General features: G+C 38.7%; 1 protein-coding gene across 2 annotated transcripts in view; it reads right to left on the bottom strand.

The window, feature by feature from the left end:
- LOC101483836 (3',5'-cyclic-AMP phosphodiesterase 4B) overlaps nucleotides 1-25,285 on the bottom strand; it is a 45,066-nt gene that overhangs the window by 14,129 nt on the left and 5,652 nt on the right. The window contains exons 3-8 of one of the 2 annotated variants that reach the window (XM_004567158.5): nucleotides 20,253-20,394; nucleotides 15,176-15,423; nucleotides 10,262-10,456; nucleotides 10,124-10,160; nucleotides 9,526-9,596; nucleotides 8,740-8,789 (exon numbers count right to left, since the gene is read on the bottom strand). In XM_004567158.5, coding sequence (XP_004567215.1) covers nucleotides 8,740-8,789; nucleotides 9,526-9,596; nucleotides 10,124-10,160; nucleotides 10,262-10,456; nucleotides 15,176-15,423; nucleotides 20,253-20,294 — 643 coding nt within the window. In that variant the 5' untranslated portion in view covers nucleotides 20,295-20,394. Of the gene's footprint in view, nucleotides 1-8,739; nucleotides 8,790-9,525; nucleotides 9,597-10,123; nucleotides 10,161-10,261; nucleotides 10,457-11,984; nucleotides 15,097-15,175; nucleotides 15,424-20,252; nucleotides 20,395-25,285 lie in introns of those variants that run through there. The other variant, XM_004567160.6, reaches the window with a different exon arrangement.

Here is a 25,285-nt window from a genome sequence, read left to right as displayed (position 1 = left end):
GCAAAAGTCACTGACACAGAGCAGAGGTATAACATCAAAGCAGCTCATGCACAAGGCAGTGAGCTGTTGAATCTTGGTATACATCAGCGTGTGGCTGTCTTGGTCCATAGGGGCAGTAGACGTTGCCAAGAAGGTGTCACCACATCCTGCCCTCATTCCCTTAGAAGAGGGCGCATGCATATGCAGACATTTTAGCTGGGCACCTTGAAACATCAAAGGACTGGCTCATCTGCAAAGTCTGTATGATTGGGATTCGAGTCATTTTGAAGCTGGCAGCTTAATCACTGACAGAGTCCAGAACATATAAGAGTGAAACACTCAGACTACTGTAGAAAAGCTTGCTGGACCTTTGGCTTTTTGGGCTAAAGCAGTGGCTGAAAAGTTAAATTTTTTCAAAGTCTGGAGCCAAACTTCCCTTAGTTGGGCTGTATAACAATGACATATGAGTTGAAGTTCTAAATAAAATAAAGTTATGCACATGCACACGGTATGAGTAGAAGGAATGAACCTATCATCACCTTTGGTTGTTCATAAATACAGTGTTAAATGGGATGACATTTCACAGTGTCACCAGTCAAAGGTGGCGTGACGCACATTCAGTCTGAGAAACCTGCTTCCAGACAGAGTGTGAGGTGCTTTTCCAGCCTGTTTTTTCAGTGGATGTCTTTTTCTTTTTTTTCTTGGTGAGTTCTAATGCTTTGGCCATATGCTGGAGGCTGCAAAGAGGACAACAGACCTCAGTGTGCAGAGAGACCTCGTCTGCCTTCCCCTCTCCCCCTTTTTCCCCTCTATCTCTCCTCTGTAGGGCCACAAACCAGCTTCTGTAAGAGCCATCCACCACACTAACGAGCAGGGCTGCTCCCAAACCACCATTTCTGCCAAAACACCTTCCACTTACATCCCCCTCACACTGCACCTCTCTATGTTCTCAACCTACCCCCATAAGCTGTTTTTCCTCAGTGTCTGACTGAAGAATTGCAGTGTCTCAGCTCATACCAACAACTGCCATGGACAGACCAAACACACACTTCAGTAAAAGTAGTACAAAAACAGCAAAATGACCCTATTAGGGTACATTTGTGTATGTATCATTGGGTTAGCATTATTATTGTAAGCGACATCTGGGTAGCATTTAAATGTGACAGCTATACAGAGCAGTTTCTCATTAAGAAGCACAACACTGAAAAACTACACAATATTTTTTATTGTAAATGTTTTTTTTATTTTCTTTTGATTTCTTTTGATTTTGACTTGATTTTCACAATGGCTTTCTGCATGAGAGTGGATTATAAGTTGGCATTTTTTATGCAGTATTTTGAGTTTTATAGCGAGGCTGACTTTAACACAGTGACTACAATGCCTTTAGTTGTGTTAATGTTCATTGTTAATTCACCAGACATTTGGAAAGTGCGGGAAAAGAAAGTTGATGGTCAACTCAAGACACCAATGGCTGACCTGTAAACAGGCCAAGGCTATCTGCATGTACGCAAACACACATTCCTCATAGTGACCTCACAACATCACAAAAGAGAAATGCACACTTTGACACAGTAACTTGCACGTATTCAGTCGTTTGTTATTGATTTTGCATTGCACGTGGGGCTAAGGCAGGATGCGGGTCAATAATTTACCGTTGTATCACCTCCAATGTACGTCAATTTGTTCAAAAGTCCGAGAGGGGCGGAAGACTTTGCAAATTCATGATTACTCTTGCAAAAGCCTTTGCTCTTCGTGTCAATCATTTGCATTATGCCATCTGCTTTGAACTCTGAACATTTTCTGATTTTAACACAAGGTAGTATATGAATAAAATGCAAAAACAGTGTTGCACATATTATACTCTCACAAATAACGTAATTTATCAGTTTTATTACATTACAAGTATATTTTCAGAATTTTAAAAATTTAATATTTTTAATTTCTATATATCATGCATGCTTTTTAGATTTTAGCCAAGCATATTTAAGTTCATCATTCTGTATTTTATTTTCTTTAAGTTTAATTACTCATTGTGTTTCAAAATAATATATTTCATCATGCTTGTGTATATATAATTTTATCCTATCTATTGTTAAAAACCCTTACGAAAAAAATTGTCATAGCCACAGAAAAATTATATTAGCATACTGTTACAAGTTACAATTCAAATCTATTGTTTCCCTTGCTGTGCTACAGGAATAAGTTGGTGTGCTATATGTGAGACAATTTTGTATAATGCTTTCCCTTTTAAGGTAGCATGAGATTTAAAGTGATATGCGGTGGACAATCAGAGACGGTCCAACCCCCGAAACCACGCCACTCTTGGTCTTCTCACAAACAAGCCTCAGTAATTGTGTCGCTTCATAGTTTACAGCTGTGAAATAATTTCATCGCCTATGAAAACAAAAGACTTGAAAACACACATGCACATACAAACATCTCATCAAGGCCTGTTTGACGGCTCATTCACAATGCACCATGGAGCTGTGTTGGCACGGGCCAGTTAGAGGGAAGGGCCGCAGGGAGGTTTATGACTGTGCTGACGTCAATGACATAATTCAAATACTTAACCAGGCTGCACACTTCCAGCCCTCCGGATCCTCTCCCCTGGCTGTGAGCCTGGAAAACCTGAAATGGAATCTTGCTGTGGAGCAGAGTAACTGCTGCACACAAGAGTGAAGCAGACTGACCAGACTGAAAATGACAGGTCAGTTCTTCTGGCTCAGTTTGTGGTGTACTGTCTGATTGTGTGTCCATTCACTGAATAACGTTTTGCTAATAGGAGGAAATAAATTACATCATATTGATAACAAACATTAGAAATTAAGTTCAACACCATTCCCCAAAAAGTTGTGACAGGTGTTAATAAAAACAGAATGCAACTATATGCAATTCTTTTGAACCCTATAATTAATTGGAAATAGTATGAAGACAGCATTTAGAGATTCTGCAAGTGTTTTAGACATGCAGTTTTGAAAAATATATTAAAAAACATATGCTCATTTTGAATTTGTTGCAATAAAACATTTCAAAGGTTTTTGGAAATCCTTTGAGAGGGAAAAATTTGGCTGGAAAAATGTGTTGCTGGCATCAACATCGAAATGAACAAACATTTGATATGGTGATATGAATGTTGTTTAAATGACTTGCAAATCACTGTATAAAGTTTTCATTTGCATTTTGCACTGTGCTCAAACCTCTTTGGGAAACAGGTTTGCATGACTCAATCCAATAGCCCATTAGCTAATCTGCCTCCTTAGTCACCAAAGCACCTTTTCAGGACTTGCAGTTGGATTTCCAGGTAGAGGACAATGGATATTGCTTCACATCATCATTACCAGTGCTCCAGAAATGGCAGATGAATACTTTTTTGAAAAAGTATTTGGGGTTTCGGAAATTAAACCCTTTATTTACTTTCCACATGCATGCAACCCAAATCTCTTTAAACATGATTGGTTAACAAAATACAGACTACAAGCAGTCTGCAAACACAACCCAGGAAGCGTCCTGCACCAAAAACCTTCCCCCTTGCCCACAAGTTCTGCATATTCGTACTGATTACGTTTGCTATGATGAAAGTTTAAGTAATCTGATCAATTAGGAGATCTTGGCAACATTGCTAAAATCCTAATATGTTTTCAATTACATTGGGCAAAAGCAAATTTGGTTTGGAACATTAGAAAGAGCTTTGGGCCAATCTTCTTTACAGCACTGCTTCAGTTCACTGCTTGTGCAGGCATTCGTTTATACATAGCTCTCTTAAGGTTCCTCCATGGCATTAGATTGATGCCTGAAATCTGCACCAGTTCAGCACCTTGACTCTTTACATTTTCAACTATTCTGTTGTAGATTTCCTGCTGTGCTTGGGCTCACCATCCCATTACATGACCCAAGCTTTAGTGATAAAGCTTTAGCTATAGACAGATGGCATCACATTTGACTCTAGAATTTATTGGTAACAAAGAGGTCATGTTTGACTTAATGACTACAAGGTACCCAGGTCCTGTGGCTGCAAAGCAAATCCAAATCATCACCCCTCCACCTGCTTGATTGGCAGCTGGTTTGAGGTGTTTGTGCTGGCATGCTGGTATGTTTGACCTTTAACATCTAGCGTGCTAACTGAGGCCTTTAGCATCCGAGATGTTGCTCTTGGGATTTTGCTGTTTCTTTAAGCATTAAACGTCCCAGCAAATTTACCTTAGCATGAATTTCCAGCAAATTCATCCTAAGGTCAGTTTGCTGGGATGTCCACTCTTTTGCACATGTGACCAATCCTTCTCACTGCAGAATGATGGACTTTGATGAACTGCAACAACAGCTTCTCTAAGCTAGTTTCTTTCCTGCTTTCTATTGTGTTAAGAGACCTAGATGCACCAGAGCAGCAAACTACTAAAACTTCTGCTTTGATAGAGGTGCTCACATTTGCTGATGATCCATTAATGAAGTGCATTTTCCATTGTATGACATGCCACACTGTGTTGTTGTTCAAATTGACAGCATAATAAGCTATGAGGAACAGATAAGTTTTCATTATGCCCTGACAGGCAAAAGTGTAGAACTTTTTAAAAGAAACAAAAAAACAACAACACATGACTGTACACACAAATGCACGTGTGGACAGCAACTCTCGCCCTGAGGTTTAAAGGGAAATAACAACCTATTCTTCCTTTTTACATTGTCAGAATAACTCGTTTCAGTTAGGTCTGTCATCACTTTTCTTCCACGGCATGTTTACTAAAAGTCACAAAAGAAAAATGAGTAATGCTCATTGTGTTGGACCACACACCCTGTAGGTTACGCACAAAGTCACGTGACCGTTTAGTTCCAAAGTAAAAAATGTGTATGTCTCAGTGCAGCGATCTGCTATGCTGAACTGATTTTCCTGGTTGGAAATGCATCATATTCTTGGAAACAGGTTCACTGAGCCACTGAACTATGCATCTCACAATGAAAGACCATCATTTTCTTACTGGCAATAACACATAAGAGGAAAAACAAGCACTTCAAATAAATGCTACTCTCGACTGCTCCCTTGTCACATGGGGTTGCAACATCGGGTGGCTTTGCATGTTTGATTTGGCAGAATTTTATGCCAGATACGCTTACTGACGCAACTTCAAAAGACAATGACATATTTCACTGATTTAACTCTTGGGTCCAATGGCTCTGTCATGGAATCCTTACACAGTGGTGTTACACTGTTTGCTGTCACTGAATGCAGAAAACACCCTTATTGCAACAGTACAGCTACATACTTCAGATACAGTACTGTATCTTATCCTTGAGCAATAGACTTTCAGCAAGACAATGCTAAACCCCAAATTGCATGTATAAAAAGAGGATTGCTTCATACTTGAAGAATCCAGATGCTGAACTAGCCTGCCTCCAATCCTGTTCAGCAGCTATAATCAGACAAGAATGGGTAAACATTCCCCAACCAAAAGCCCAGAAACTCATCTACTCACTTCCCAGACATTGCTGTTAAAAAGAGAGACGATGCTACACGGTGGTAAAAATTACATTTTTTGTCTATATTCTATTTGAATAAAATAAAATTTGAATAAAATGTGGGTTTATGAGATTTTCAAATCAATGCTTCCTATTTATATTTAAAATTTACATAGCGCCCCAACTTTTTTGGAAATGGGGCTGTATATTTGGTCAAGCCACATGTTACGTTGTTGTTTAAAAAAAAATTTCTGACAAAATTCTTATATTTAACACAAATAAAATTAAGTAAATGTTGACAGTGTAACTTAAATCTAGTTGCAACTTTTCTCAGCGGTGACTTTGAAGGTCTGAAACTTTTTTTAAATAATGTGATGTATAAAACCTTGATGTAACAGTATAAAGAGCGAAATAGGCGGTATCCACCAATGTGGTTCTCTTTGAAGAAAGCCAAACCTATCTCCCCTAAAGCACCTAGCTGGTTTAAATAATACAAAACACAAAGGTATCAAAAAGCTACAGTAACATTAAAAGCATGATATATTTTATAAGAGATCTTATTTATACCAGGGATCTGTATGAGAAAAGAAAGAAAGAAAGAAAACTGCTAGTGTGTGATTTCCTTTTACTTTAGTTTTAACTTCTTTTTTTTTCTTCTTTCAGTGAAAAGGATAAAAGTGTAACAGAAGATGGAAAATGTAGCACGAAATCTTGGCTACTTTGTTATTCTGCATGTTAATAAGTGTGCTGTGAGCTCTGTGGATTGTCAAACTTTTAGGGGTTTTTTTTGGTCTTTTTTCACTAAGCTGACCTGCTGCTCATGCTGGCCTCAAATTTAACATGTAGATATGAAATGGATAGTCGACGTTCTTAGGAAAATAGCAAATGTACTGTTATACAGTAGTTCTTTTTACTACTGTGTGTGCTTCTAGTGTAAACAAGATCACTTTTGATTTGAAAGTGGGAAGTCAAGTAAAAATTGCTAGGTCCAATATTACACTTCATTTAAAAACACACACACACATCAAGCAAAACAGTATAATTTCATCACAAATTAAGCGGGAACGCATATATAGTTTTCCCTCTTGGGGCCAAGTCTAAAGCTAACTAGGGGTAGCCTTTTTTGAACAGGGATTTCTTAAAGATTAATTTCTGTGGGCGCTGTGTAATGATTAATATCTGAAAACAGTCTAGCCAGCATTTGCTCATGAGGCCATTGCGAGGTTTTACAGCTCTCTCGGACACATGACTAACCCCAGAGTTCATACCATCTGTGTTTGGCTAATGCCAGTAATAATCGCTGCAGATTAATCATCAGGCCTTGACTGTCAAAGACGTCATAATAAAGCAACTTCTCAAAAGTGCTATTTATCAGGCATGATATAGAGCAAAGCCTGTAATCTGAATCAGTAGGGGAAGAGTGAGCTCTTTGTTGCTCGCTGAGCTCACGAGACTGTGTGCGATGGGGCCAGTTTGGCTAGCGAACCATAAATTGCAAACTCATAAGGGGGAAAACTTCAATCCCGTCACGTTTCTGGAGTAAGTCGAACAGCGCAAACAGCCTGCAGTAACGCATTTGCAGCTGAGCTGATTTTTAGTATACCCCCTGCTTCTTGTTTTCTTCTCATTATGCCCCTTCACCCACTGGCTGTGGTCACGGTTGTGCTCTTCTTGTTTATTTCACCGAATTTGATATGCTACTCCCATACTGCCAGATGATTATCTCTCTCTCTCTCTCTTTGACCTTTACTGTGTTTTCATTCTTTTGTATCTCACTCCCAGCAATAATCTGGTAGCTCTCTTGATATGTCTTGATGCCAATGTGTGCATGTGTCACCACATCATCTTCTGTCTTGATTTTTATTGTCTTTCCCCGTGTCCGTCTATAATCCCTTTATAGAGCTGTCCAGAGTGTATAAGTGCGCACTCATTTATGCTGAGCTCATGCCCAAAAAGACCTGGTACTCTTTCTTTTCCACTACTGGGGATTTTGCCAGACTAAAAACACAGAGGGAAAACAGGAAAAATCTGTTCTCCTTTTCCGGTCAAAGAGTCAAGGAAAACGGGACAGAAAGCAGCACAAGGGAGGATATGATGACATCTTTCATTGTGATATTGTTAATTGTTGTAGCTGCGTACTGAACAAACTCAACCGTCACCATTATTTAGTGGCAGGTGTACTCCATTTTCTCTATACGCTCAGAGAAAGCTGAGAGCAGCAAGATTCCCTGGTAGGACAAGAAATACAGTATATAAACCTCCGAGCTCTGAGTCTCAGAGGCTTCAAATTTGTTTTTCTTGTTTTATCTTCCTCATGCGTCATAATGGAAGCCAGTGAGATAGTTTCACTCTGCACTGATTACTTGGAGGTCATGGTTTGTGAGAAATGTGGAGGAGGAAGGACAATAAGAGACTCACAGTTGTGTTGTATTTTTCCTGCTGTGGGACACTCCTCGCAGCCCATCTGTGCTGATAGGAAGTCGAGCACCCATGTGTGTAGGCCATGCTGACGTCAATTGGACTTGAAGAACCAGTGCAGCAAGAACCAATATCGACACCTCCCTCCTCTTTTTCTTTCACTTGTTGCCTTCTACCTAATCTGAATCTAAACCAGTAGGTGCTTCTGTTGTTCTCACACTTTGGTTTTTTCTCGGTGCCTCCATAATGACACTTCACGGGAATTTTGCGCATTACCAAGTCACAGTTTCCTCCTTGAATAACGAAGGCCTGCTGCTTATATTTGCATTTGTGAAAAGAGTCAAAGATAACATTTTATCCTGGCTGGGAAAACATCTAACTCAGTACTTTTATGGAAATTTAAAAGAGGAACTATATTTCCTTATGTAAATGTGTGTTGTGTGCAAAGGGACAATCTATTTGAACACTGCAGAGGCGTGAAATAAGCAATCCATTGTGTATGCCACTTTCACGTGTTTGAAACCCAAACTATTATTTTTGCTAACAACTGTGCAGACTTCAGTTGCATGCAAGAATCCCCATCTGTGTAAATGCATTACAGCACATGCATTGGAGAACAATTGGACATCACTGGCTGTTCCATTTGTTTTCTTTGCTTTTTTTCAGTTCAGCATCTTTCTTTTTTGGCTCACTCAAAACTTTAACTGAGCATCATTCTGCTCAAGCATCAAAGCCTGGAATTTGTAATCTCAGAAATTGCAAAAGCCATATAAACAGCACAGACAGTTAGTAGTATGTGTGTTGCAGGGTGCAACATTTCCCAGAATCATTCATTCTGATAAGGGTGATAATGAACTCCCTTTTCTTTCTTTAACAGAAGGCTTATTCACTCACCTGACAGGCACACTTTGGTGACATGGGGCTGATTTGTAGCGGGAGATCTCCTGCAACAGAGAAATAATTTACAAAGTTTTAAAAATTAGGAGCCTGGAAAAATGCTTCCATCATTTATTTATTTATTTATTTCATTTGGTTCCAGTCGGTCTTTGTTGCCATAAGATAAACACAAAACAACTCCCTTGGTTCTCTGAACAGGTCTCAGGCTTGCGGTGACCCTTTTCTCTGAGGTCAGATTGACTCAGTGTGCACCTCTGGTAAATTTGATGCAACTACAACCACTGACCCAATTCAGTGATCACTGGAAACCTGCGAGCACTTCCATGTAAAAGATGATGTTTGTGCCTCTCAAAACAAAAAACAGAATTGAAATGTCACTGTGTCCAGTTTTGTGTCACCAGCAAAAGGCTCTTGAGATATGTGAATTTATATTTGCGAGACTTCTTCACAAGCCCACAGCATTATAAAAGTTTCTGAAGCTTTGGTGCCCCCAAGTGGAGCATGCTGGCATCTCCAACCATTGTCAAAACAGACACTTATGAGCCACAACATTAAAACTACCGACAGGTAAAGTGACAAACAGTGATTATCTTCTTATCTGGTGCCTTCTATAAAACAACACATGGCACAATCAGAAGTCCTAGTCTGATTTTAATGGTGTGGCTTACTGGTGTATCTCCAAAAACTAAGATCCACAGGCAGATTTTTCCTCAATAAAAAATAAATATTAAATTGTGGATCATAAAAACTCTAAGTACAGAAACTGATAATGATCCCACTTACTTATTAGATACACACTGTACATTTGTCAAGGTGGTGAAGTTGTTCCTAACTGTCCGAAGACTTGCCAGAACCTAAAGAGAAGATCAAAAGACTGACGTAAGAGAAAGAATGTGCAAAAAGTAAAAGTGAAATTTAAAACAAGACATTTTGCATGAAAATAAAATAGTGTGAAAAATGTTTAAGGACTATAACTTACCTCTCACAGGAGAGCATGGAGAATAACCTTTGCTATTGACCATGTGTTTAAAAGAGAGGTGTTTTAAAGAATTGTGATTCTTTTATTTTATGACTAGTTTGGGGCAAATTACTGTTTTTAATAATGTAATTAAATAATATGGCACTAAATATCTCTATATTATTTATAGATTTCTATACTGTTTGTCTGAAAAGGTTTCTGCAATGAAGCTGAAATCCGAGTGTAGAGTTCTTCTGCCATGCCGATGTTGTTATATATCCTCATTGCCAATTGTGGGCAAAGAGTTCAATATGGCGCCATGGGACATTTAGATTAAAAAGTTATTGTGAGAAATTGTGTTTTATATTCTGAGATAATTGATGCTCTTTGTACTTGATCTATGGAGCTATGACAAGCTCTTACCTGGGCAAACGGTGTCACAATCAAGTCTTCTCCATGTCTGAAAAATGAGAGTAATGAAAGGAAAGCCTATTACACAAACAGACAAACACATAGCTAACTGTAGTGTAATGTGACAATGCTGTGATTAAAACCACTCACAATTCTCCAACGATGGAAGAATTTCGGGATAAGGATTTTGGTGATAGCTCATAGTCGCTGTCAGAGCGGTACAGGAAGGACTCCCGCCGCTGGCCGTAAGCTGCCAAATTGGGATGAAGAACCAGACCTGAACCTGGGGATGCCTGAGGGTCTGATGGGCTGCAGCACACTGATGGGCCATTCTCCCCTTCAAAACTAAAAGAAAGTTAAAAAAAAAAAACAATCCAGGGGGAGAGAAGAAAATATCAGGATGTGATTCTTTACAATGCAAAGCAAGTTCTTTAAATCTATTAGTTTTAAAAGCATAAGCCAAAGTCTGATTGATCATCAATCTTGCCATTTAGATTTAACTTTTAAATCATCATCGTCATCTTGAATATACCTTCCGTAATCTACCTGTAAGTACTGGCTTGCAAAACATGTTGACAAATCCTATCCAGGAAGTAGATTATTGCATAAATCCTAAAAAAATTACTCATCCATTCATCCACAGCTGAAAAAAACAACAACTATAACACTCATAAAATAAGTATGCTTCACTGTCTGTACAAGCAGGGCTGGTTTTACTGTAATCTGCCCGTCTGGTTTGTTTCTTACGGGAACACTGTCCATGACAGTTCCATTCAAACTCAGCAGTTAGGAAATGACATACAAAGAGTGACCAGCTGCCTGATGTGTGATTAAAGGCACATTTTTGCTTTTTTACTAACTACGTTTTCTTTTACAGTAACTGATGCACTCACAAGCATCTGCCTACATCTTGATTACCTTCCCTCATTGTTTAAGATGAATGTATTTGAACACTAAAATTGAACTAATGATAATAAAAAAATTTAAAAGGAAGACAATACAATATTGTAGAATTTATGGCTTTTCTTAGCATGTGATGCTTACAACCTTGATGCCATCTAAAAAATTCATATATATTAAAATTGTTTTTAAAATTGACAAGCAGAAATCAGAAAGAGCAACCAGAGAACTCATGCTCAGAGCAAAAATAAACCAACATGCTAACTGCTAAATGCAGCTTTCCTCAATAGTTGTTTGATCAATAAAAACCACCACAGATGCACACAGAGACATAATCTGTTTGTCACCACAGAGTTTATGTAGAGCACCGGGACGAGTTATTGTGTAACCAGATGATTGGGTCAGATGGACAGGAGTTTAGAGGTGCAAGGTCAAACTGTCAGTGCCCAGCAGGAATAGCAGATGCCACAAACCATGAAATGGAAAAATAACTCAGAGTCCTTGGCTTGATTACCATTTACATACTTCATTTTATTAGAAGTGCCACTTCATGTTTTCTCCACGTTATAGCCCGCCTCTTTAATTTCTGCTACATGTGGGATTAACTAGGCACGTGTCCCATTGAGACAGTCCCACACCTCTGCCAGAGAAGCTCAGATTAATGTGAGAACTCTGATTACACACATGCAGGAAGACCAGCGTCATCTGTGTTGTGCTTTGCGTCATTCAGTTTCAGCAAACAACATATTTTAACTACAGCGATCTAATCCCACAGTGTGAAACCAATCAAGAACCTTCAGTAAATATGCACTACAGTGGAAATGAAAAGGTTAAAAGAAAAAGAGCATCATGTTAAAATCTACCAGTGAAGTTATTTTTCTAAAATATTGACATGTAGAGTGAAAAAAGGACTCATATGCATATATAAAATACTCAGTGCAATAAAAAAAAGAGAAAACTACTGAAACATCACCTTGGAGCTGAGAGGTGTGCTCTGTTGACAACTTCCTCACTGAAGTCAAAATGTCCAGCTCTGCACCTAGGAGACCTTCGAAACATTTTTCTCCCTCTTCAAGGTCCACATCGAGCAACATAAAACAGTGACACTGTCTGCTCACTCATACATACACACACACTTTTGCAGCCTCCCCTTTCTGTCCAGTAGCAGCCCACGTGCTGGAATAACGTAGGCTTGGCAGATGCTAACATGCAGATCTGGGCTGAAGCGCAGGAAAAACGCACCAGCAGTCGCTCTGTTTATCTGGCCGCCTGTCCTTTATCCCTCTGTATTAAAACACAGCGCCGACAAGACTTTACAGTGGGACGTCGCGATTACGTTGAAAATCCAGATCCTCATTTATTTGCCAACTTTGGAGATTATAGTTAATGTGCATTTAATGTACACTGTACATATTTCCCCAGATGAGAAAAAACCCATCTGTGTGTTAAGAGACAGTACAGTGACTGTGTGGTGTAAAATAAAGAGGAGAACTAGCAGGAGGTTTCTGATGCCGTGATGTGTTATTAAAGCTGCAATATGGCTAACACTATTACTGTGCTCTTCTTCTGATAGTAGACAATGTATTATTAGAAATTCTCTGGTACTTAGCTACTATTTATAAAACTCAATGTCCATAGCAGTAGTTGATTTCTGTGATTAGGCTGAAGGTCTGTTGACTTGGTTGACATGTGGAAGACTGAGGAGAACCAGAGCTTAAGTAAAAGCCTTCCACATACAGTATATACAGCGGGGTCACAGTTCCACGTAGGCCTGGAAATCGTCAGGAAATCTGATGCTTGGATTAACATTTAAAACCACCAGAGATTATGAGGGGTACAATGAATTTTACAGACTACTAATCAAATCAAAGATAATTTATGATCTGACCACAATGTCAGATTTCAACTTGCATGTCACTGTCTGGTACAGCAAAACATTGCTCACTAAGCAGCCTTGTGGTAGTGGGACTTGGATCATAAGTAGGTGAAAGTGTCAAATTACTTTTCTAGTTGCATGATAACCAGATGTATCTAAAGAACAACCAGACAGGTCAGAAGTAGTCACGCTATCAGCAGATTGATATGTTTTTTCACTTAGACATGAAAGTTACAAATTAATTTGATCAAAGACAGAGGGTCCCAAATAGAAAATAGGGAAAAAAAGTACTGTCAAAAAATGGCCTGACGCTAAATGGCTTCTCAGGAGAAAAAACAAGGCTAAACTCTTTGGACTGGATAAAACCATTACCAATGTTTCACAACTGACGATTGAGGGGAAAAAAAATCCTGTTTCCTGATGAATTCAAGTTTGTGGCATTAACAGAAGGATTTATTTAAGAAGGGAAACAAAGGAGAGAATCGTGCCGTAGTCTATAAAAACAACATGGGCTAGCCACACACATTAATGTAAGTACATCCCAGAGGAGAAAGTCCCAGCACGCTGCTTTGCTCAGCGTGTACTTTTAAAAATATTTTAAGAACTAAAACATTTGTGATGAAATCACGCCCCAAGGGTGAATTTCATCATCTGAGTATTTCAACACTCTGTACGTACAGCACAGGGATGTCTGCCAATCGCTTTGGTCTTGGAATCACAAATGGCTTTCCAGAGATGTCTCACACTTTTATCGTAATAAAGTGTTTGCTGTGTGTTTTATTGCAAGCTTGCAGTGACAACCCCATGATATTGGGCTATATGAATAAACTTTACCTTATGTAAGGTATGACATAAAGGGGACTGTTTCTTGTTAATATATCTTTTTTTTATGTGTTATTTCAGGGTCTTTTTCCAAGGCATCTTTCCACACCAATGAGTTATTTTTTAAAAATGAGTCCCCTGAGCTCTAACTCATCCTGGAGCAGGGACATTTTTGACAACCTGAAATAAACTACTTCTAAATAAGGGTCCGCCTGAGTTACTAAATAAATCCACAATCACGACTACCTGCTGTAGCTCTTCAAAAACACATTACAGCTGACAAGCAAACCCACTACTTGGGTTTCAATCCTCTATTTTATTTATTTAATTCTCTCTTTAACACCCTCAAAAGAATATCCTTACCATGCGCTGGCTACAGTGAAGCGTCTGTATCGATGTAGACGTCTGATCGTTGCCTGCTTGCCTGAGGATCTTGGTGAGAGTTTCTGGCCAGAATGACTAGAAGTAACACTGCAACAGTCTGCCTGGCCCAACCCGACCCCTTTGAATTCTATACTAGTTTCCATTAAAGAGTCCGCTTTACAACCAAGTCTGATGCCGGACAAGACTGCACTAAAATATTCACTCACAAACTCAAATAAATATGTCTGAACGTATGATTTATTTTTATTGGTTGATATTATCCAGACAATCCTCCACTGCATTATTCATAATGCTAATCAATATGAACAGAAGCCTTTTTAAACAAGCTGACTGGCTACTCAAAAGCAGCTGGAAAACAAAGCAAAAAGTTATGGGGCGTCTCCAGTGTTGTGCAATAAACAGAGCAAAAGTTTCTCTGCTCCTGACCTGTAATCCAGATAAATCCAACCCATGTTTTTCAAAAGCACGAGGACATAGTATAAGCCTTATACAGATGAAAGCAACAAAAAATACAGACACCAGATAAAATAGATTCAAAAGATCTCAAAAAGCGAAAGTAGTTTGGTGGGATGAATTATAATTGCTCAACGAAATAATACATACGGGAAACTGCTATTCAGCAACTTCAAGTGTGTGCATGTTCTTCTCATGTCTGTGTGGGTTTTTCTGGGGAACTCTGGCTTCCTCCCGCATTCAATAGACATGAATCTTAGTTTGACTGGTGATTCTAAATTTGCCGTAACGTGAATGCGTTGTCTACCTCTTTGTGTTGGCACTGCGACAGACACATGAGCTGCCGAGTATGTACCCCGTCTTTCACCCCCAAAAAATTCATAAATGCCAACTTTGTTGCTTGCTTGCAAATCTAATGTCAGATCTAGATGGGAGAAAACACCGGCCTCCCGCTGTTACCCGGTACACAAGCTGTGCTGCTTTTCTCAAATTACTACATTATTACTGCAGCACAACAAAAGCACAAACGCAGAGAAGTACAAGGAAAAAAAATAATGCCCAAACGTGCGCAGCATCGGTGCCGCCTTATAAAGCGTTTGAGCGTGTCAGTGTGTTTATCACAGCCTCACCTGTCAGGGTCAGCCTGTGTGATGTCAATGCGAGGCAGAGAGGCGATGGGCAGGCTCGTGGGTCTGCTATGGGTTACGGGATCTTCTTCTGGTGTTAGCGGCCTTCCCCTTTCCCTCTCCTTCTCTGCCTGTCGCCATGACAACGGAGGCAGCTGCAGATTGCCAGAAAACCGCCTGTGGACTTTGAACACCTCCACCCCGAGAGTGTTGCCTGCAGAAAACTGTCCCACAGGAGGCTCCTTATTTTCCTGACAGAAAGGAGATGATGAATGTTTAGCTTTGATACGAAATTGTCTCAGAAAAAGAAAATCAGTAAGGGAAAATGTTAAAGAAGTAAAAAATGTGCATAGCACATAAGAAATACTATAAATAAGAGGATAAAATGTAAAACCATGGGGGAAAAACGTGATTTAAAAAATAAAAATGGATGGATGAAATTAAAACCTTGAAGTTTTATGCATTCACAGGCCAGTGAAACTACTTTACATCCATGTCTTACCTTTCTATGTAAATGTCCTTCTTATTAGACATTTGTTTGAACTTTTGTCAAAATTTGCACATGTAGTGTGAGTTGTAGCCAAAAATATATTTTGTGACCTCTGACCACTAAATTATAATCGCATCATCCTTCAGCCAACAAACATTTGCACTTAATTCATGTGAATTCAAGCCTTAGGTTTTTTCGGTCAACTGCAAAACCTAAAGCTTCCAGCTATGGTTGGAAATGCAAAAATAAATAAATAATAATAAATAAAAAGTGCCAGCTGATATGTCGATGAAGCTGTGCAGAGTGTAAATATTGTATGTTTAGTGCGCCTTCTTTGGCATGAAGTTTCCAGTATGGATCACAGAGTGATTCATTGAAATGATGGGTTGTAAACAAGTCAGCGTACTGAGGAAACAGAAATGGGCTGCCAGAGCTCATTCTGCATATATCAAACAATTTATGTTCACAGCATGCAAGAAGAAATTAAACACGTCAAAGATTTCATGCAGACAAGCAGCATATGAAGCACAATAACAATGAGAGGGGGAAAGGACGGGGACTGAAGAATTCCTAGAATGGGTCTGAGGCTATCGAGCAATGATTTGGTTTTTTATGTCAATGTGGCCACAGGAGGCTAGACAGACAAGAAGAGTGAGAAATACAGAAGCTGACAGCTAGTGTGAAAAGGAAAGAGCGCGAAGCTACAGTCTAACCTCCCTGTGATCCAGACGGAAAGCTTACCACTGTTTAACAACAACAACAAGGCTCTTTAACCCAGTCAGTATCTGATATCCGAGGCAAATACTCTTATGTTGCCCTGCAGTGTTATTTTCTAATGTAAATATTTCATATACACAACAGTCTTAGTATAGATTTTTTAAGAGAGCTGTGAACACGTGGAACAACTTGAAAAATGAACTTAGTGCTCTCTAGTGGACAAACCATGCAATGATTCATTCAAATAAACCTATTTCACAGACACCATTTAGAAATGAAACTGGGGTTTAAAAAGTAGTGAGGGCCAGAACTGTTTGTTTTAATGTATCACATTTAAATTACAGCACTTCTGATCCAATGACCCAAAGAAAAGGCTACACTTCTGCAGAAACCAAGTCCTAGAGTTGCAATATAATGAAAACCAGAAACTGTAATGAATTTATTCTGTACACTTCCCCATTCTGAAATATAGAAGACGGATGCTGAAATAAAAATAACAAAATACATAATTATTCCTTTGAAATTAAAACAGCACAAAGTAAAAGTCACTTACTCGATTGCTGTGGTTCTGATTCACTACTCATGCCTAAGCCAATCAAATATCATTACACACTGATTCACCTCTCATTTTGAAAAAATAAAATAAAATAAAATAAAATGTAGATCCAGACTTTAGTGATGTTATAGTTGGTTAAGGCCATGTATGAAATTGTAGGCAAACACAACTGTTACTAATGGCATTAATGAAGATTCTTTACATGATATCTCATTAATTACATGGTAACACTGGGAGTTTAATCTTTGTATAGTATCACATTTAAGTCAGTGTAACAAAGAGCCAAAAACACAGGATCAAAATTGGGAAGCACATTTGATGACAACAGTGAGGAATAATTATATGGTAACTTTCAAAAACATAATTATGCTTTCAATATTTGGATTAATAAAAAGTAATACGATAACATTAATATGCTAACTCGATAACAGCAATATTTCAAAAAGTAAGGAAAATTGTGTTTAATCAATTATTTCAACAAATCTGATACCGTTGGACATCCTGTTCATTTCCCCTAAAATGTCCCACATTTGTAAGGAAAATGCATTTGTGGGTGGAGCAGCAGAGTTCAATATGTGGATGGCGCCCATGAAAAACATGACAAATCTTCTCTGTCAAACTCGAAATGACCACTGAGAAAAACATTCCAGGTAATACGGTTATCCAGTTACAGCAGTGATTCTTCACTGGTGTATGGAAAGCACATGGTAAACTCAACTGAGTGTTCAAACGGATAGATGTTTGGACAACATATAGATATTATTTAACTGACAGTGTACACAGCCAGGTGTCTGTCTAATGGGAGAAATGAGAGAAAGATTATGTCATCCCATTTCCTCTTTCCAATCAATGTGACTGACAAGTAATAGCAGGAAAGTACCCTGCAAGACATAAATGAGAGATAACTGCAAAAAAGACGGGAACAGGGAAGGAAAAGACTCCGAATGACAGAGTGAACACGAGATAGTTGAAGAAACCAATGCAGAGATGGGAGTGTGCTGTCCTTTCTGATTGTCAGTAAACCCACTGCGCTTCACTCCCCGGCTCGTTCTGTGCAATTTGCCTGACATATTGCTCCTGTCTTTTTAAAGATATATTCTTCCTCTCCCAGGAAAATGGGTGAAAATTAAATCTGGCAAAACATAAACTGTCCGGAAAACCAATCGAAGTTTGTTTCCATTTACTAAACCACTTGTCAAGCAGAGAACTAAATAGTCTCCTGTCAATATGTCAGTGTTATTGGGTAAATTATTTATTATTTGTTTATTGATTGCAACTGTTGTCTCGCTATGTAATTCTATTTCTCCACTGATCACTTGCCCATGACATCAGGAAGAAAGTATAAGGCCAATTCACCTTGTATATAAAGTATAAGCCAGGGGTCGAAACATTAGTAAACCTGGATTTGTAATGTGTGTCAGAACATGGTCATAAAAGGAAAGGAACTAAGATGAAAGGGAAAACAACAGATCTCAAACGGAGGTAGTGTAGCTGCACAGAGTCAAACAGAGGTGGAGTGGGTGTTTTCTCCAGGAAGATGAAAGGCCTTTCTTGGCTGCAGAGCTGAAACAGCTCCAGTGTTTTGTGGGGCACTTCCAAAAAGCCTTTTTGAGAAAGGCGATCATAAATGAGACGGCTTTAGGAGTGAAGCTCCAACAGCATGGCTTTATGTAGTGACTGAATTATTAAACCTTTCAGCAAAGACGGGAAAAATGACTCTTGCTTTAATTATGTAAGTGCTACAGAATCTAAAAGAAAGGTAGGACACATCAAACACTGTCGCATAGCGAATTCATGCTTAAGGAGCTATTAATCTTCTCTGTGAAGCAAACAAAAACCTCAAGCTTGGAAATGAACAAAATTAACACACACAGTGGATAAAAAGAAATAAACAAATCTCTTTGAATAAAGTAATCTCTGTTACACTTTCAAAACTACCAAACGCCAACATGTGAGTCATTTAGGGAACACTACAGCAGCCCACTGCCACAGCCAAATTCTCACATAGTGGGAAACACTGCAGTGCACAGCTATAAAAAGCAGTGTAAGTAATTACTGAAAAAACAGAACAAGTAGAGAAAAAATATTTAAGGCACACCAACATACTATGTAGTACATCCACTCACCAGCCAGTTTATTAGGTACACCTTACTAGTATCAGTTTGGAACCCCTTTTGTCAGAGGTGCTTTACTTCAAAGAGGTGCCGGACAACACATTACAATACTGGTACCATATGATACTGAAATCAACTTTCTTTTCCATTCAGAGCTTCAGTAGGACGCCTTCACCATGCACCGAATGTATTGAGTTACTGGCTGATTAGATATTTGCCCTAACAAACTGTAGTAAGGGAAAGAAGCAGCCGACATCATAAGGTTCAGAAAAGAGAGCTCTATTATGAAGCTATCAAAAATGTGACCACCATTACCAAAACAAATGTTTGCATTAGAGTAAAAATACAAAAAAAGTAAAAAATGTTATACATCTTGTCATGATTAACCATCATGTTACTTTACACTGGATATTTCCTTCAGCTAAGAAGCAAACACAGCACAGAAATGCTTTGCATTAGGCAGGCAATACATTTAAACAAGAAATACATTTTTGTATAGCGTAATAAATAAGGGGATAGAGGGTGATAAAGGCCAGTCACAGCAGGAAAACTTTCATCATCCAGAATTTTACTTGGCCTCTGTGCTCGTGTTGGACAGTGTCAGTGTAAATGAACTGGCCTGCCTGCCCAGTCATAAACACCACTGACACAGAGGAGAAGCAGATGGGCCTCTCTGTCAGATCCTTGTCCTTCCTCCTCTTATCCATGTTTCCATTCAGTCTATGCCCTGAATGTTTCCTAGTGTGAGCTGTACTTTAACACGTTCATCCTCGGCTCGCTCTGCCTCTTGCTTCTAAAGTCACTCCTCAACTCTCAATCTTCATCTTCTTCACTTTCTCGTACACACACAAATCATGAACACATGCACAAACACACACACACCAGCTCCCTCTCTGCAGTGTATTCTGCCAGATAGCGGTCTGTTGTGTACAGTACAGTCATCTGTTTGTGAGTCACTGACCGCCACACAGACATACTGCAGTGTGTTTTCCTGCTAGAGCTCAATCTACCTTTATTCAGAAGGAAACACAAGGAAGACAAATATTACAAAATATATGGAAATTGCACAAATACGGAACCAGAAACCTTAAAGGTGAGGCACAGAATTTCAGATAAAAGGAAATTACATATTGCAGGCTAATGAATGCATGGACGGACTCATGATTTAGCAGATGGTTGGTGGGGAAAAAAATCAGCACTTACATCACCTGGTGTTACTCCATGCGCACTCCTACTTTTCTTCATCCTGAGGGATGCGCAGCCAGACTCTCCGTCTCTGTGTCAGATCCTCCAAAAATTCAGTTCTTTCCTGCGTCCTGTGCTGTGGGCAGCTTCACCAATACGCCTGCACACGGGAAGCAGGGAGGGTGTGGGAAACAATGTTAAAGTAGCAAATTCCAAAAGTTATTCTGCCTCAATCATAGTAAATCTGTCTGCATTTGATGTCAGACTTGCTTTAGCCTTGCATCAGACTTGAACAGTTTTGACCAGCTATGTGGTGTACATGCAGTGAATAATTTGATACAAAGAAACAACCCTGCATGAGCTGTGATACATTGCTTTTCTATACGCATTTAAAAATCAGTGATTTACCAATTCCATCATTTGGATAAAAAGCATATAAAAGGTAATATAAATTAAAGGCAGTAAAAACCCTTCAGAAAACTGTAAGACACAACTGGAAAGCTTAGCATACTTTCAGTGTTAATGCTAAAGCAACAACAATCACGTTTACAAGCATTCTATCTATGCCAGCAGTGTGGCTTAGAGAGGCAATGCCATTATGTTAGCCTTAGTTAGTCATTGTGAATCAGAATGAAATACATTTATTTGTTGCCATCAAATTTTCTACAGACATTCTTGGTCTCAAGAAATAAAGCCTAGGGCCTTTTTTCGAATGGTCATAATGAAAGTGACATTCCTTACTGTAAGTGAAATATCTTTGACAACTATTGGATGGATGGACACAGAATGTGATCATGTCTTTGTTCTGATCGCTTGCTGATCACATATTCTGTATCATGTGCCCCTCTTAGTCTTGTCTTTCTTAAAACCGCACACAAGCCTCTTAAATATTAAGTGTTTAAACAAGCACTACTGTAAAAAAAAGGGTTTGTTAAAAAAAAAAGAACCACGGTTTGTTTTTTTATAGTATGCTAAGAATTACTCATTAGTTAGGGGTGTGATACATACAGTTGTGCCTGAAGGCTTTTTAGTGAGATGCTGCTCACTGCAGAGCCCAGGACTGTTTGTCGGAAAGTCTTTCACGCACAAGCTAATATAGTGAAACGGTATATTTTCCAAATCAACACACAGGATTTGAACCCCAGTTTGTTGGGTGAAGGCACTGATGAAGCCATTCATTTCCCACATCATACCAATAATTTGTACCTTGCCACTTGACACTACCTCATCTAACTTTCATCTAACTGAAAGCAGAATAAAGGATTTTGAAAATGATCATGGTGTGATCGTATCCAGCATCTATGGAGGTCCGAACATTCTGACCTCAACAACGAACAATATACACTTTTATACCCATTAGGTTAAAGTCCCCAGCTGTCTGATAGAGGACATGCATTGCTGTTAGCAAATGAGTGGCACCCGACTTGGTCTACAGAGCTGGCCTAGGTCAAGTTCCACTCATTTGGCTTTGTAGTGAGTATCACTTTGACTGCTTGCTTTTAACCCAGTTCCAGTTTCTGCCAGCTTCTCTGAATGTAGTGACTGCGCCCTCATCAATTATAGAACAACCACAGCTGGTGGAAAATCACCACAAGGCAGGAATGACTGACAATGTGACAGACATAAATCAATGTTTTCCATGTCATGATTGATTCCCACAGTGTGGCACCCACATTAACCTGATTTTGGCTGGCACTGTGTCCTCGCTAATAGATGTTCAAAACAATTACCTAGTGTATGTGCAGTGTGAAAGTGACTTCAAACTGCCCTCCCAATGAAAAAGTGACTGTTCCATATAAAGTGTTTTGCTTTTTTACTACAAACTGACAGTTGTTTATAAACTACGCCACGTGTAGATCATTTTCTGAAAAGTTAAACAATTAATTCAAATAATTTTGAGAGCTTTTTAAATCCTCAGCAAGACTCCTTGGGTATCCCCAACCTTTTCTTCTGAAGTGTGCTTTTCTTTAGATATTTCTTTCATTTATTTTAACTATAGCATTAACTAATAAAATATCCATTTTAACCGTGGCACTGTTTCAAACAGTGTGCAAATATGTTGTAAAAGTTTCATAAGATTTACTTTTTTGCACAACTGTAAACAATTACATTAAAAATAATAATAGAAATGGAAAGGTACAAAGATGAATGTACAATAAACCAGCCAACAAACTGATATATTTATGATAACCTTTGATACAGAAATCCTGAAAACACTACAGTACTTGCTTTAGGTAACGTATGCAGCTGCAATTCTTCTGACAGAAGCAACATGCTCATCTATCCTTGTGTGGGGAAAGAAATGCCCACAATCATGGGAAAAACTACACACTGAAAATGGCAACTAGTGCAGCTGGCACTGTGACATTTCTTTTTAAGACTCTAAGAGTCAATCATTTTTATATAATTTAAATTGACAGAATAATTTCCTCAAACTTAAGACATATTTGAACATTTTCACCCCTCTTAAATAAAAAAATCTTAATCTGTTGTACTAATACAAGGGAAAGCAATAATATTAGTCTAAAGAGTTCTTAGTGTTATTGGCTTTGAGTCACAATTTTGGGATGTGTGATAAATTGCACTGAACTATTTTCTAACAACTACCCAATAAAATATTTTTAAACATGACTAAGGCTGAGACTTCACTAGCATTTATAATGTTTTATGGAAAAACCATTATCAAAGGCAAAGTTGTTTTTTTCTGTTAAAGTAAGTGCTAACCTATAATTGCCCCAATTATTAAAATTTCACAAATTTCACACAAGTTATGTGATTGGAATGTTCTTTCTTGATTATTAATAAACGTATCATTAACAACAAGCTACAGATTTGCCAATTATTTACTTCAAAAGCGACACCTACACCAGGAAGAAAACACTGTAAGAGTATTCTTAAAGGTATATATTCCCATGCCCTCGCATAAAGGTCATGTTACAGATTATCAGCCTGACCTACAAGGACTATTGTAGTGAAAAAGGACTGCAGACAGATGGTGAAGGGCTATGCAGAATCATGCAATATAAGCCCAGCACTGATAGACGTAATCCTACAATAGTTTTAAAGCTTTAACACTATTAGCACAATTAATCAAAGGAAAAGATGACTGTGTCCTTGCTTCATCAGAGATGCTGAGAAGCATGTGCTCAGTGTACAATATGCCCAAAAGTCCCAATTTAGTGTAAGTGTATAGATGTAATACATTTTTTAAACAAGGAGTCATGGGAGTTCGCAGTCTCTATGAGACCACTTATTGTGAATTTAGGTAGCATACACTGTTTAATTATTTGTTGCTATGCCACTGAGGCTACAATTTGAAAGCTGTGCCATTTCCAACTGTTCCAACTTTTACTGAGGTAAAACAGCAAAGTTATAATTTGCTTTTTATTATGGTGTTTTGTCAAAGTTTGGTTTAGTTTCCGTTTTGGTTCATTATATTTCAGACGATATTTTAAGGAGATCAGTAGATTGACAACTGAGGCTCACTGTCAACAAGGAGCCATTATATAGATGTACTACTGTTAAAAAAAATGTTTGTCACAATCTTACTTTCAAGTCTTGCTCCTTGCCATTTGCCTTAATAAGAATTTCAGGGCTCTGTCAATGCATCTAAGGAAGGGAAAGCCCTTTGAGACTTGAGCATTTGAGCATGAAAGAACTCTCAATCAAAACATCAGTGGACTTAAGACAGTAGATTACACAGCCTCCACTTACTAGAGAGAGAGAAAAAAAGCTTCCCCTGACCTCCCATTCTCACAGCCTCAGCAAAAGATCACCCCCAGGGGTTGGTCTCTGCCTCTACAAATAATTGATTGTTGATGTGAAGCGGGTACCAGAATGCATGGTCATGAGGCAGCACTCAAGATAGGGATTGTAAGAATTTGGCATGGACTTGAAGAGCACATCAGAGAGCATTGTGCTATATGGATATTATCATTGCATTAAGGGGAAAAAATAACAAAAAATCTTTGCTTAATCTACAACTCGAGAGCAATGCGCGAGTCATGGACAGCCTTGGCTTTACCGTAATCAGTCACTGCACAAAACAAAGCTGCCTAAAAAGCTTCAAAGTACACTATAAGTGTAAAATTTCCTAATCAGATAAACTCCATTAGGGGGGCAAATCAAGATATGTGTAAGACAGCATAACAGTACACTGCCTACAAAACATAATTTACATTCCCTACAAGGTGTGATGATACATGATTTTGAGATACATGATAAAGTGCACCAATTAGATTATTAAAATTGTAGTTAGCGATACTATATTTTGTGTGGGGTCTATGGTTTCCTGTCACAGTCCATGTGAACATCAAATAAAACAAAAGCATTGAATTGGGGAAGCAGGGAAATGCCTTAATGCTGTAAGAGCATGCACAGTAAATGGGAAGTTCACAATATTAACAAAAACTAGCGTCTGCAATCAGAGGTCTGCATGGCCGAAAACGAGAAGTGACAAAATTCAGCCATCTGACGAGTTAATCTATGTCACACAGCACCCATGAACAATGGAGAGCTGTGAAGGGTGAGTCATTAATTGAAAATAGCTGGTCACCCACACAAAGGTACCTTTTGTGGTGGTAAAACAAAAAGGGGTAAAGAAAGCATGCGTGGAACTGTGTTAATATTACATTCAGTTACTCTGAAGTCCAACAAGGGGGGCTTTTGAAGCCATCCATGTGTCACAACCCTGAAGGAATAACTTTACATTTATCATTTACTAACACGCAAAGATTTGCTTAGATGACATGTATTTGTTTGGCAAACTGACTTCATTGACCTAGCATTGAACTATTCTGTGTTGAATTAAATTAATGTGTGAATGCCAAATGGAGAAGCTAGCACTGGTCACAGGACAAGACAGCTGTCGACATTAGGTTCCATTTGACTGTTATGCCCACCCACGTTTATTCCATCTAAATCCCACTGAATGCACTTTATTCAGTCCTAAAGAACAGCAATTTAAACATGCAGGCTGTTCACAGATTGTATCTCATCTATATGACCAAATGCAAGAGGCTGAGTGCTCTTGTTTTACTGCGTCAGGAAGA

The sequence above is a fragment of the Maylandia zebra genome, linkage group LG18 (genome assembly GCF_041146795.1).
Source record: "Maylandia zebra isolate NMK-2024a linkage group LG18, Mzebra_GT3a, whole genome shotgun sequence".
NCBI classification, from domain to species: Eukaryota; Metazoa; Chordata; class Actinopteri; order Cichliformes; family Cichlidae; genus Maylandia; species Maylandia zebra.
The sequence above is the reverse complement of the archived record's forward strand: the minus strand, read 5'-3'. Positions and strand labels throughout refer to the sequence as shown.